The sequence below is a fragment of the Gobius niger genome (assembly GCF_951799975.1).
Source record: "Gobius niger genome assembly, chromosome: 2".
In the NCBI taxonomy this organism is placed as follows: domain Eukaryota; kingdom Metazoa; phylum Chordata; class Actinopteri; order Gobiiformes; family Gobiidae; genus Gobius; species Gobius niger.
In genome coordinates this window covers 17,877,211-17,892,147 of record NC_136853.1, presented here as the reverse complement: position 1 = coordinate 17,892,147, position 14,937 = coordinate 17,877,211, and the positions used below count along the sequence as shown (strand labels likewise).

At 40.5% G+C, this 14,937-nt stretch overlaps 2 protein-coding genes across 2 annotated transcripts; both read right to left on the bottom strand.

Annotated features, from left to right (window-relative positions):
• Positions 1-1,889: 1,889 nt before the first annotated feature.
• On the bottom strand, positions 1,890-3,404 carry m17 (IL-6 subfamily cytokine M17). The gene is made up of 3 exons (XM_079551588.1): positions 3,216-3,404; positions 2,763-2,911; positions 1,890-2,474 (listed from the first exon to the last, which is right to left on the bottom strand). The coding sequence occupies exons 1-3, from the start codon at positions 3,310-3,312 to the stop codon at positions 2,001-2,003; spliced, it is 720 nt and encodes a 239-aa protein (XP_079407714.1). The 5' UTR covers positions 3,313-3,404; the 3' UTR covers positions 1,890-2,000.
• Positions 3,405-6,878: 3,474 nt separating this feature from the next.
• taok3b (TAO kinase 3b) lies at positions 6,879-14,672 on the bottom strand. The gene is made up of 8 exons (XM_079552039.1): positions 13,847-14,672; positions 12,065-12,301; positions 11,862-11,990; positions 11,475-11,678; positions 10,981-11,220; positions 9,688-9,900; positions 9,286-9,468; positions 6,879-8,657 (listed from the first exon to the last, which is right to left on the bottom strand). Exons 2-8 carry the CDS (start codon positions 12,248-12,250, stop codon positions 8,496-8,498), a joined length of 1,317 nt encoding a protein of 438 aa, XP_079408165.1. The 5' UTR covers positions 12,251-12,301; positions 13,847-14,672; the 3' UTR covers positions 6,879-8,495.
• Between the last annotated feature and the right edge of the window lie 265 nt (positions 14,673-14,937).

Below are 14,937 nucleotides of genomic sequence, written 5' to 3'. Positions count from 1 at the left end.
CGAGACAAGTGAATGTGCTACAATTTATTTCCAGAAAGCTTGACATTAACCAATTTCTTTGAATTATAATGGCTTATAGTGTTTCAAATTAGTTATTTTTTTTTATTATTGGTTGTTTTTGCATGTTTTTTCCTTGTATAGCAATAAGATTACTAATCACTTGACAATTATTATTTTAAGCTAAGTTGAAATAGGACTGTTATCATCTAACTACCGAAAAAAACCAGCCTGTAATTTTCACTAGATTTGTATCTGAAACATATGGTTTTCTTTACATTGCCTTACGAAAGCAATATTTCTGAAGACACCAGCTACATCACGCACTTTATCCACACTTTACCATCCATTTCATAGACCGTGTGTCTAACACTGCCCTCTGCTGTACCAAAATAATGTGCATGTTTGTAGTACATGTGCAATGTTTTAAAATACAGAATACATTTGATTTGTACGGAGCCCAGGAAGGGACATGAGTGAGGGGGAAAAAAAGGGGGTTATTATGGCGGGAGCACGACTTACTATGTCAGGGGCATGAGATTTTAACTTTGGGCCCCAGTTAACCAGTCGGGGACCCCGATAGTTAAGTCGGGGGAATGAGATATTAACTCAGGTCTGAGAGGGAGGAATGAGATGGTGATCTTGCATAGGCACAACCTGTTGTACCCGACCATCATCAGAGGCGATCCAGCTCCGTCCACGACACGACGATTGATGACCAAATGAAGCTGTACTTCAACCGTGGTCTCCACAACAAAGACTTTTAGCCATGAAGTCCAAATCCCCGCAGCTCGTCTTGTAAAAAACTTGTGTCAGAGCTTCTGATGCTGGCTGAGGTACAACAGGTCGTGCCGACAGGATCTCATTCCACCGACTTAACTATCTCGGTCCCCAAGTTGCAATCTCATTCCCTCCAATGTGTTTGCTCTACTGTTTTCAAATGTTTACTCACTGAAGAAGTTCCGATGGTGTAGTTTACAATAAATACTATGTAGTAAATTACATTTGAATTCTGGTGTTATTTTAATGTTGGTAAAGCATTTCACCCTGAGATAGTTGGCCTGCTCGTCTTACACCGATGTTTTGCTATATTAAAAATACTCTCCTTTCTCTTAATATGGAAAACAAGAGAATAAAAAGCATGAATGTTTTTTGTTAGTTTATTTTGTTTGTCGATTGTCTTAATTCTGAGTTCAATGCACTATGCACTGTCCCTATCAAATAAATAAATACAAAACCAGGAGGTGTTATATTTGTAGAGAGCTGTTGCCCTGAGGTAGCCTCTGGCCTGGTGCTCAAAATAAATCAGTATAATAGGAAGGAACTTGTATCATGACCCAGAATGATTCCCCTCAACTTCTAGTTTCCCTAAAACTTGGGTTTTTAGGGTTAGTTATGTTTAGCATTACTTAATTTCCTCTGCAACATTACAACATTAACCAGCAGCAACACGTTTCGAGACATTTTCTTCCTCTTTGTTTTTTTTATCGCAGTTGTTTCTGGAATTCTAGATGAAGGTGCAACATATCTACACATACAGTAGTGTGACTTAGCAGCCGCACCTTGTGACCACCCAGACGTCCCGCCAGTTTCATGAAATCTTTCCAAACTGATGGACACATGCGTCACCAGGGCTTGTATCACACTGTCAGCGTCTCAGTAGCTTCCTAATTTTCCTCTGACCTATGCTCATGGAATACCCCTCAACTGATTTGGGATCTAAAATAACAATAATAAACCAGTAAATAAACATGTCTGAAAATAATCTTTTAATAAGGTTTTAAGGTTTATTTTATGAAACCTTCACACCAAAATTTAAACAAAATACAGTAATACAGACATACTTTAAATATATTGACTCTTTGCCTTTCTTATGTTCATCTCTGAAATAAATAATAAATAACATAAATAGCCTCCATTACAGACTCTGATGAACCAGCCACCTCTTCATGTCATGCATAAGTCCTTGTCACACCCGAGCATACATACAACTAAGGCCAGCCTTAGAAAAATATGTTTAGACGTCGTGCATTTATTCCACACTTTTGGTTTTTCAGTGTCCGTAAGTATTTGCTGATGTTTGACAGCAGCTCCTTGTATGTTTTGAGCACCACACAGCCATAGACCTTCTGCTGAAATACATTCTGGGGCGGAGGTAGTGACGTTGCCCCTCCGGTGGGATCTGGCAGCAGAGGAGGTGAGTTTGGAAAGAGGTTCTGATAAACACTGCTGATTTGAGTGTCCAGGTACCGGCTGCGTGTGCGTATGCGTTTCAGGTCCTCCAGCAGCTGGCTGTCCGGGAGCTGCAGGTCTGTCTGCTGGTCATAAACTCTTTTGAAATGTGGGCTGAACTCCTGCAGACGAGAGTGGATGCTACTGAGCTGCTCAGAGGGCTCCAGGCCAGAAATGTTTGGATCTGGGATGCCGTTTAGAGAAACTTTACAGATGAGCTCTGACATGTCCCCCTGAGAGGCTTTCTGCAACACAACAAAATGATCCACAATCAGGTGAGTGTGATTAAGAGGAAAGAGAAAAGAAACAGACAGCCTCAAAGTGTCAAAGCATCCTATATCAGAAAAATATGAAAACCATCGACAATTAAATTGGAAATAGCAAATATTTTTGAAATATGATATGCTCTTATACACACTTAAGGTAATTCTAGAACAACAATACTATGAAAGTAATGTTTAACATAAAGGCCTTCTGACTGTGGGGATGAGAACAGTCATGTAAAGAATATAACAGCAGGATGGTGTACTCACATATGTTTTGATCAAGTCAACAGATTCCTTCTGAACTAGTCTGGCAAGCTTCAGGGTCGGCAGAAGAGGGTACCCACACTCCTGAGTCCTGCTGGCTGCTACTGTTTTTGTTGAATCAACAACCATCATGAGCAGAAGAGAGAGTAAAGCTGTGGGGAGAAAAAGAGGACATGAGGTAAGGCTACACCCCACTTCAGCTACTAACCAAAGCCACAGGTTCAACAAAGTAACAAACCTTTCAAAAATGTCACAGAATCAGTTCATTCTTTTAGACCTGGCATGAAATTAAAAATACACTGTACAGGTCCTAGTGGTATGTCCAGCTGCTCTAAATTTGTTTTATATTATTAAAGAAACAAATAGTATCCAGATTGTCAATCAATAATGTAAAATAACATTGACAGAATAATCAGATGTACCAAGGTGACTCAATTGAAAAGTAGGATTACTTACTTGCTGCTGTTTGTGTGCACAGCTGAAAATACATGCTCTTTACGTGACCATTCATTCTCTCTTGAACGCCACAGGCCATATGCCCTGACTTTGTCATAATCACACTCTTTTCAAAACTTTTTTTTATATAGACAGAAACCACACGTTTGTCATAGGAGGAAGTGACGTGCTCTTAGTGAGGCAACACAATTTCCCAGAATTTCCTCCTTCTCATGAGTCTTCTCTCTCTCTCTCACAGTCTTTTCTTGCTACATTTTGTTAATTTAGCAAGTGGACATCGCCTCTACATGCCTGTCCTTTGGACAGACATGTATGGGCATGGTCTCAATATTATTACAAGTCTGACCACTAAGGGGAGGCAAAACTGACTTTTTTAGATGACTGAAAATATTTATCATGTGAAGCTGCTGACTTTGCACTCATACAGTCTGTTTAATAAGGGCCAATGGCCACTTTGGTCTTTTAGATACTGATCCCATGAGATTTAGATCATGCACCCAAGCAAATAGATTGCATCATATCAATCATATTATGGTTATTCTTTTAAGTTTTATTGAATCATCAAAAAACACAGAGACATTGTCGGATGTGGTTATCTGTTGTTACCTTTTTGAGAAATTCCAAAATTATTCATCGGTTCTTCTGCCACCCAAATGAAAGAGCGATGATTAACTGGGGCTTGTCTCCGGATATAACTTTAATATCATGTGCCTAAACATATAGGAAGTTGGCAGGATCACCGGAAAACGATTTCTCAATCTCCAATTTTTCAAGTGCGTAAATCGTAGGCTTCAGATTCTGTGAATAACAAACTGTTGGTGTCAGCACAGTGAGATGTAGGTCCCTCCTGTGGCTGGGTGTTGCAAAGTTGAAAAGTTTATGTAATCTCTGAATGTAGAAATGTACATAATTGAACACATTTCTGAGGATTTTGCTCTTGAGTAAAATTTACTCAAGAGCAAAATCCTCAGAAATGTGATTACAGTAACTATGAGCCTTTAACCTGTTATCTGCTATCATAGGGTTAGGGTTAGGTTTTTTTTCTCCAATTATGCATTTCCAGATCCCAAAGCTTGTTGACTGGAGAGCTTACAGTCCAGTGTGATACGTCATTTGAAAGCCAAGACCTTCTCTTCTGCCTCCATAAACATGCTGGTCAGATTGACCCACAATGGTGGCGCGGCTCAGTCACAGCGGCTCAGGACTAACACCTGAACACAATTTTGTTGTACGCTTGTAAGAACTTACGTACTTACTTACTTAGTTACTTAGTTTCTAAAAATCTGTGTAAGATCTGTGTGAGCGCAAGACAACTTACATCACACTTGCCATCTCTAATTCTTAACCATAACCTTTACCCTAACCCCCTGATCAGGGGGGGGGCGGCAAGTAACAGGTTAATTGGATTGACAGGACAGTGGCCGGCCAAGACATCAGCTCATTATGGGTATTATGTAGTTGCAGGGAGTATTACTGTTAATGCATCTGTTTAGATCCATGGGGAGCTATAGTCATCACTATGTATCTGTGAACCCATTATTTTACTTTTCTCTATTTCTTATTAGTTTCATTGTGGTGGGTGTTGAACTATCGGAGCAACAAGCTTCTCTCCCTTTGAAAATATTCTACCTGCCTGTCACCTTTCACTTTCACCACTGAGTGTCTGAGAAAGCTCCTCACGCTATGACAGACAGCTGTAGTGAGGGTACAGTCTAAAACCACTGGCTGCCATCCTCGCTCTCTGCGGGGCTTTCCACTGGGCCCAGGGGATCACAGGAGGCTGTGGTGAAGAGGGCAAACACTGTAAGGAAACTACACCCTGATTTACAACCAATGAACATAGAAGAGGAAAAGCCCCTTATCAACATTTGGCACAAGTGTGAGAACCACTGTTTAAAAAGGTAGTTGTATGGTATTTGCGGAAGAAACAAAGTAATACTTTAAGGAGTGCATACACTGGGGTACCTGATTTTTACTGTTCCAACTGTTTCTAGCTGTTACAATCCGACATGTACATCCGAATTGTTCAAACTAATTCACTAACTCTTTCAGTAAATTAATTCAGTAAATGCAGCGCTTAATAAATATTTAGTTGAAGGTCTGTTTTTTGTTTACAAGGTGGCAAAAATAAAAGTACATACTCTGCCTCATTTTGTACTCTCACTTTTGTAGCTGCTACTCCTGATACTACCACTGCAAAGGCTATTTTCCACTACTTGCTGATTAGCTGGTACTCATGCCTCACTGCAAAAAGGCCGTGTGTTAAAGCCCTGGGCCCTTCCACATGGAGGCTTCATCTAAAACATTCACATTGAACAATAAGCTAAACGTCCAGTCAGGATCATGTTATCACTCAGTGCTCCTACAGAGGCAACCCAGAGGCAACTGTTCAAAATTGTTTGCCTCTATCTATGTCACTTCCTGTTAGTGTCCAATAAGGAAGTGAAACTATAAAAACTGTCGAACTAAAGAAAACTGGGTAACATTAGCAGTCTTAAATATGATTGTGTTGACTATGTTTTAGCCAAAATAGTGTCTAATGTGTCATATGCACTTTAAGTATAAGTAGCCACTTTTGTTATGTAAAAGTAGCTCACAGGGTTAAAAAGGTTGGAGACCCCTGCCACAGAGGGACAAAAAAACATGTCGTCTGGCTTAACTTTGGCTCTACTCTAAACTCTGCGGTCCTATTATGTCGCTCAAACTGAAACTGAAGGTTGTAGTAATCCTCCTTCTTCATGACATTCTTGTTTGTGATAGAAAACCGTCAATGAGACAAAATAGGCCACCACTGTCGCGCCAATACAGCTACAGTAAAGTGAGGCCACATCAGAATGAATTACAGAGAAACTCGACCACAAACAACCGGGAGCGCACTGTCATCAAACGCAGGATGTTGATTGCGGCTCTTTTTTTTCGTTTGAATTTCTTTTATTGTGACTTTGAACTCCACGAGAAATAGTGGTAAATGTGGTCGCTTAGGAAAGTCCCCTTCAGTTGAACATACAAAGCTTTCTAGTAACTTTTTTTTCTTCTTTTTTCTCACAAACCAGGTGATTTCAGACCAAATTATCAAGAACTGTAAAAGTAGTTATTGGCCACAGAAGCTCTGATCTGCTTTTGCCTTCTACTGATGCGAAGGTACACTCATTACTTGGTTTAAAGTATTGCCTCTTAACTGAGTCTTTATTGTAGGTCCCTCCTGTGGCTGGGTGTTAACCTTAGCAAAGTGGAAAAGTTTATGTAATCTCAGAATGTAGAAATGTACAAAATTAAACATATTTCTCAGGATTATGCTATTGTGTAAATGTCACTTGTTGTTCTTAGTATTGTGCCTGTCTGCTGTTTATTACAGTAACTATGAGCCTTTAACCTGTTAACTGCTATCATAGGGTTAGATTTATTAAATTGAGTTCATTACCTGAACTCAATCTTGACGTTCACTTGTACAATGACCTCTTTACTTGGTTTAAAGTATGAAGTATTGACTGTACCCTTGTTTATATGACTTTGGAAAGCAGTAGTGAGACTTGAGTACATACAAAAATAAATGACTTGGGGGAAAAGTACAGTATAGTACGGGACACACAACCAAAGAAATGCTTGTAGCACAATAGAGTGTCATCCAGCGCCATCATGTTTTAAAAAGTGACTCATGATTTAAAATAGCCTTTATTTTTTTTTATACATAACTTTTAGAGTGTTTCCATTTCATTTGGGGAAATATGTCATGACAAACCTATGGCAGAGTTTTAACTCAGAAAGGTTGTTCAAAATCTTCACACTTTGTAAAAATGAATGGTCTCTCCAAGACAAAACCCTACGAGGCTAAAGGTGATTTCTCTTTAATAAATTAAGCACCAAACATTTCTCTTTCCATTCATTTTAAAATGGAAACATTGTGCAACCTGTTCATTTACTATAATTAATGGCAAAAAAATATCTGATCTGTAGACACAAGTTACTCGATTTAGACGAATGCTTTGTGTTGGTCTTTGATCAGAACTTGTATTGGAAGCATGTGGTTCCATTCACCAGCATTTATACAATCTGACAGTCTAGTGATTTGACCTATAGCAATATACTGATCTATTGTATCTCTACATTACAAAAGAAAACTGAGTCTTTATTGTAAGCTCCGATATTGGTAATAGACCAGTGACTGTATCATCTAGCTATATTCTCATGTACAAATATTCATATCAAAAGTTATACAGCACAATTCTCACCATTTTTCCTTTACAAGAACTTTGATTAGTGAACATTAAATGATCCGCGCATTTAGCTCAGAAAACAAAAAAGAAAACTTGGCTAACCTGAATAACATAAATAAATAAATAAATAAATAAAACACAGAAATCAAATCTGCTTCAGGCACAACTTAAATAAAGGCATTTGTGAGATGAACTATGTTAAACTATGGCGTTTGTGTGTCCAGTATCGATAAACTGAAAAGATATAAGCTATGACCACTTTTATTTACAACAGCTAAAATCTCTGACAGATTCATGCTTCACTTCACAACCTGGATTTGTCCTTAAAGTGCATGCAATATTAAAAAGCAGATTTACCAAGTGCGATCTGGAGTTGCCAATTAACCTTATGTCAAATAAACGTAATTTACAGACTGTTGTCTCGTATACTGTGTGCATAAGCATGTGATGAATGGCCAGAAGGGAAATCTTCATCATCTCACTGTATTTGGTGGACCCTATACAATAATATTCACATTCTAAGCATATAGAAAATCAATCAAAGATAATGAAGTGCCGTCGTCAAACGATAAACAGACCAAAAGCAGCTTAACACCACGGGAGTCCGCAGCTCACATTCCACATTGTCCTTCCATAAAACACACACATACAGTAGTTCATCATATGAACATGAAGTTTCTACTTAAAATATAACAAAGTGCCCATTTTACTAAAATTTTCCTGATTTGTACAATTCATACCAAAAAGTGGAAATGGCATTGAGGAAAGAGTCTGTTTTTCTTTTATAACACATATCGGCTTGAGTTACACTGACTAGGCTTGAATTATTGTTGTATTGTGAGTTTGTGTTGTTGTAGCATCTGTTTGCACTTCCCCATTTTTCAAGTTTCACAAAAGATGTAGTTCATTGCACATAACACCTCAATTTAAAGATCCGATATCAATTGAAGAAAAAGAAAAGAAAGGTATGCGGCTTGGTCAGTGTTTGAAGTTAGAAGAAGTGGAGGTCCTTGATCAAGTGTGAGCAGAGCACAGACATGTAGTCCACTATTAAGTAAATCCACTTTCATCTGTTGTCCTCTTTGGGGAAGTCCAGAGATCCCAGGCTCCCAAAGCCCAGGCTTCCACTCTCTGTGTCAAAAGTGTGTAGTTCCCTGTCTTGCCGTTCAAACAGTTGCTTTATCCTCTCTGTGCGTTCCTTTTGAAGTGCTGCTAGTTCCTCTTCAATCTGTTGACACATCATAATCATTTATTTCACATACAGATGAACAAGCATTTAAATCATTGAGCAAAAACAAGATTATTCTGGAAAGACCAGCTATCAGGTCCTTAGCCTGACTTCAATGCGAAGAAGAACACATTTCATGAAACCGGAGGGTAGTAGTGACAGGCAGATTGTCAAACACAAGGCCCGCAGACCAGATCCGGCCCATGAGATGATTTAATCCAGCCGAGTTGTAGAGCATCTAGTCTCTAGCCCATTCCTGTGCGGAGTTAAGAATTTTAAAAGAAATAATCACAATGCTACTGCAGCACTAGGGGCAGCCTAAAATTTAAAAAAGGAAAGAATTCCACACATGTCCAGCAGAGGGCACTGACATAATAAGAGATCAGGATATAAACAACACGTTACAGGCACGTGGTAAATGTGTATTATATACGACCCACATGAGTTGGACACTCCTGCGTTACAGTTTAGAGCAGTATAGATCTGTGTCTCAAGACATTTGGGGGAAAAAAACAAATTCATTTTTTATTAATTTTTTTGTTTTTGAAGTATTGTGTTCTCCAACTGGTATTTGGAAATCTAAATATTTCATGTAATGGTACTTTGAGAGGTTTTTGGTCACACATGCCTTTTGTTCCAGGTGTGCTCTGCGGATGGAGATCTTCTGCTGAAGCTTGTGCTGCTCTCGCTCGTGCTGGCTCTCCATCTGGGCCTGTGTTTTTCTCTGATACGCATCCAACAGCTCCATCTCCTGCTTCAGCTGCTGCTCTAGAGCACAGCACTCCGATTCCTGCTCCGACTCCAGACGCATCTGCACGGGACAGAGCGCCATGTCAGCAAGCACTAAGACAACAGGCTATCAAGGTATGTAATGGGGGGCCTGTATTAAGGGGAGGTGGGCTAAAAGTCTCCGTTTTTATCCAGAAATGAGAATCATTTGATGCAAATTATAATAAAAAAAAGTCAAAAATAAGCCACTGGTTGTCAGCAAAATGTGTAAGCCACAAGAGTTGAAGAAAGATGTAAATACCGCTTGTGAGGCCATCATCTCGTTGATGCTGTGTTCATACTGCTCTGCCAGCACAGCCAGTTTGCGCGTCTGCTCCTCTTTGAGACTCCTCAGGAGGGTTTTGTGGTCGCCTTTTGGAGACACTTCCAGCTGGTGATTCCTCAGAGCTTTATATTGTTTATTCTGCACTTTACACGTGTCCTGGAACTGCTTCTTGATCTGCATCTCCATCGCCTGCATAGAGACATAAGAGGCTGATTATTGTTAATGACAGCAGCATTTTTACCATAGCATCATAAGCACAGAGTAAAAGAGTAGTTCTGTTATTACTAATGGTCTAAAAGATCTTTGTTACTCACAGAGTACAGTGTTTGTTATCATTATTGTGTTGTTCGGTTTGGTCTATGCACAAACAGTTAAATGTCAGATGTGGACACTAGAGAAGAGCTGATGCTTCAGAAACCTTACTTAGTGATTGATTGCAGAGAAAATTTGATTATCAACAGCATATGTCAAATATGTTCATTGATGAATCTATGATTAACTTGTGGACAACATGCCCAAAGAGGCTACATGCTTGTACAGTCCCGATCAATGGCAAAAAAATCATGTTTTTCAAAAAATGAGTAAAGCTTTTTATTGAAAACAACAATTAAACGGAAATAGTCTGTTTGGCAGCTGATCAAAGGTTTAGGACCACATGCCTTTAAATCTGTGCAAAAATGTGGATTCAGTGTCATTTTCTGTCAGGAATTCACACACGGCGCCCTGATGGCACAGGCAAAAAAATAATCTTGTTCTGAAGAGGCCCTGCCAATCTGATCCTCCGATTCTGCTGGTGCTGGTGACATTTTTTTAGGTCTTCCACTTTTTTGGTTCTATAACCCTCAGGATCATTTCAGACATTCAAAACGACCTCAGCAGCAATGTTGCACTGCGAGACGCCCTGCTTAAGCAGTTCAACAACCCAAATATGTTCAAAATTAGATTTTTCTTTTTGCCTCTGCCATCAGGATGTCATGACAGTGTGAATACCTGACAGAGAATGACACGGAATCCACATTTTTGCACAGATGTGGACTTTTAAAGGCATGTGGTCTTTTTGTGGCCTATTTCAGTTTATTTGTTGTTTTCAATAAATACTTGACTATTTTTTTTTTGTCCCAATTTCTTCTTGTTGCATACTGAAGTTCTACTTGGAACCTTGTTAAGATTTAACTGTGTAAAATGCATATTTTTGCCATTTTCCAAGTCTTTGTTCGGGAGTGTATAATAGAGCACATGGCAGTCTTTAACTGCTGTATAAAAGAGCACCTTAAGGTCCCTGGGCTGCTGCCTCTTCTCCAGAGAGTGTTTCCTGTGGAGCTCCCTCTGCCGCCTGCTGTTGTACTCCTCTTGGTTCTCCAGCTCTGTTTGGTGCTGAAGGCGTACAAGTTCTGCTCGCAGTTTCTGAAGCATCTGCAGCTGCCGGCGCTCCAGGTCCTGTGTAGACTCATCTTGCCGGATTTGTAACGCATGCTCCATCTCCTTCTGTGTCCGCTTTTTGTTTAGTTCCTGGGAAATATAGCTATTTAACAACTGGACATCTTAATGTTGAAAGCATTACAGAAACATAATTCTAGCTACGGAGTGTTCACCCAATGATCCAAATACATTAATAAAGTTTCACATAAGAGGACTCAGACTGATTACAAATAGGTTAGTCTTGTCTAGTCCTGAGAATAACAAGAACGTCACTCCATGAATGCTAACAGCATGGTGTAAACAGCTTGTAGATACATAGTTTTTTAGATTTGTCATAGATGTACCTCTCTGATTTGCTCCTGTTCGAACTCGTGCCTCCGGATGAGTGAACGGCGTTTGAGGGACCGGCAGCTCCGGTCGTACACCAGTCTCTGCTGGGCCAGTAGGTGAGCCTCCTCCTCGGCCTGAGAGCGCTGCACTGTTTCTTTGTGCCGCGACAGACGCTCCTGCTTCTCCTCTTTGGGCGTGCAAAGGTCCTCAGTCATCTCCTAGCACAAAAACAAGTTGGACTGATGTTTCACTGCATATAAAGTTGTTTCACACAGTTGTTTTCAGAGGATTTGCCTGGTTATAGTTAAAGTTATGTTAAGTTATATTGAAATCTTTATAACATTGTCAGTGGGTTGAACTGGTTATCAAAATGGCATGTATATCTTTGCTTGAGTGTTTACCTCTTTAATCTTGTCCTTGCAAAGTCTGTACTCCTTTTTCTGGTTCTCCAGGAAAGCCCCCAGTTCCCTCTTCTGCTGAGCAATGATCTGTTGCTGGATCCTCCTCTCCTCAGAAGCAACTGTCTTCATCTGTATGGAGACATGATATAGTTGTGCCATGTTCTCTTCAGCAGAGTATTGTACACCTGCTGAAGGCTCTGTACCTCTTTGTCCGTCTGAGCTGCGTGCCGTTTGGCCAGCCTTTCCAGTTCCATGTAGGTGTTGTTGGCATGTGTCTCGATCTCCTTCTGTAGCCGCAGCCGGTGCTCATCCATCTCGGCCTTCAGCCTGTTCTCCAGGGCGATCAGCTGCTTTTGGTGCTGCCGCCGCATGCGCTTGTACCCAGACATCTGCACCCGCAGCTCAAAGTCCTGCTCATGCTCCTGGATCTACCTGTTGACCTAGAGACACGGACACAGGAGGCAGGAGGTGAAAGAGGCCAATGGGCACAGCCACCCGGGCTGAGAGGAGAGGAGGGAGGGACACACAGTGAGCAGCAAAACCTTTACTGACTCAATCTTCTCAAACTAACAAGGACATAAACAAATCAGCCAATAGATCATAACAAAACATGTTACTAACCTGTGTATGCAACATGAATACACACTTTTCCTTAAGGTAACACAGCTTATTGTCAGAGGTGGGCAGTACTCAGTTACATTTACTCAAGTACATTTACTTAACTAACTTTTTTAGGCATCGGTACTTTTTACTTCTACCTGAGGAATATTGAAATCTGTATAACTCATGCCACTGTGAGGGAATCTTCAAGCAAATCTTGATTTTTACATGTAAAAAAGATTTTTACTTTACTTAATGATTTCATTTCATGTTTTTTATTGTGTTCTCTTTGAAAGTATTGAAACGTTCTCTTTATTTCATGTTTTGTTCCTCATTATTTATGTCACTACTTAAACATAACCAAACTTTACGCTCCAACAGTTACTCAGTACACACACTACTCAGAGTTGGGGAGAATACTTTGAAATTGTATTTAGTACTGAATTCTTGTCTTAAAATGTATTTTGTAACGTATTCTGTTACTTTGTCTAATCAGAGTACTGCAGTGTATTCTGAATACTTTGCATACTTTTAGAATACTTTCACATTGATTGTCATTATATTTATGTATAAATATGGAGTATAATTACAAAAATGAAGACTACGATTGTTGGAACATCAGTTTTAACTCTGTTTGCAAACGGAGCATCAGATCCAGCATCATGTGACACGTGTGCAGTGTTTGTATGAACTGTGGCATAAGACGTTTTAAGTCTTTATTTTATTTCAAGAGGAAAAACAGGTCAACATTAAAAGTTCTTTCTTGTGCAATATGGAGCTATAATTCACTGACCGAGTACTGGGGTGTACTCCCTTGATATTTGGAAAGTAACTGTATTCTAAATACTCTCAAATGAACGTGTAACTTTACCAGAATACAGTTACTCATAATGAGCATTCTAAATACGTATTCTGAATACATGTATTTAGTTACTCCCCAACACGGACACTACTCAAGTAGTCGCTACAATCTCCAAACACTTTACTTCTACTTGTGTAAAATGATTTAATCCTAGTATAATCCTTATTCTACTTCAATTGTATGACATTGACACACAGAGCATAACCCAGATGTAAGAGTTTGACAGAATACTAAGAGCAGGTGTACATGGGCGACATAAACGATAAGATGAGGTGGAAATTACATCCATTAACAGGCTGTGGTTGCCATGACTACAGATGTAGGCTACAGCTGAGAATACAGACACCGCTTCTCTGCCGCCTGTGCACACGCACGCTCTGTCATACACACACACACTGACGCATGCACGCACAAACGCACGCGTATCTCATTTCCTCTTTTCGAAACACAAGTGTGTGCGTGTGTGCGTGTGTGTGGGTGTGTGCGTGTGCGTGTGTGTGTGTGTGTGCGTAAGAGTGCGTACCAAATGTGCTGATTTGACGGTGGCGTTGTATTTGGAGGTGTTGCAGTCGGGAGACCGGCTCTTGTGAGGAGGAGGAGAAGTAGGCCGCAGCTTTGGCCTGGTGTCCCTGTGCACAGCCTCATCCCTCACGCAAGCATGGTCCTGCTGGGGCGAGGAAAAGAAGGAGATAGTGGGGCTGGGTGCTTCCCAGGCCCGTCGATAAACGCTGCCTCTGCTCTGGCCTCAGTGACTTGCGTATCTCCCTGAATGCAGCACACATCCAGCTTCAAACGCATCCTTTCCCCTGCTAAGTCCTTCCTAACAGAGAAAAGGGCATCGCTTAACAAGTGCAGGCACCAATGCAGAAGAGGAAGGAGGAGGCAGGCAGCTAGAGTAGATGGAGCCCTTTTTTTTCCTGCGGCTCGGATTATGCAATGCCTACCATTGATACTCCACACACATGCAAATCACTTCTTGTCTCCTCTTCCGTTTTAGAAGATTTGGGAGAAAAAACGCGCTCCGTCCCGCGTTCCCATGAAGACCGCATATGTTGACTGGTTTAGAAAGATCACGGTCGGCACATCCACGCATGGTTTTGCTCCAAACGTGCCGCGTAATGAGTCGTTTGTATTCCACACCAATTTGTGTCCTACATTGGCAGCGCACTTGGTCATGGTAGGTGGTTCTGGTGCCTTCTATTCATCGCTTGCTCTATCCCCTCTTCTACACTCCCCCTTCCTTTAAAGAGACACAACATTACTACATGGAAAAACGCACGGATTTTAGCCCAATACTACGGCAACCAGATCTATAATCTATAACGAAAATGGCCAATGGGTGGTCGGGGAAATAGTGGGAGTTGCGTTTCGTGAGTTTCCGTCTTCAAAAATCCAAAAGTGAGACACAAACAAATACATTACATCATTGTTGTAGTAATAGTCATTTCCTATTTGACCACAAGTACCAGCCCCCTTCTTAGTTTGCCGTTTTGTCATCGTCAAAAAAACGCACTTGGAAACAAAGGCAATTGGTGATCCAGGCTCACTGTTAAAACATTTTATTGCACGTCATTTTAGGACAGAAACGAAGATTGGATTCATGTTTATCACGCA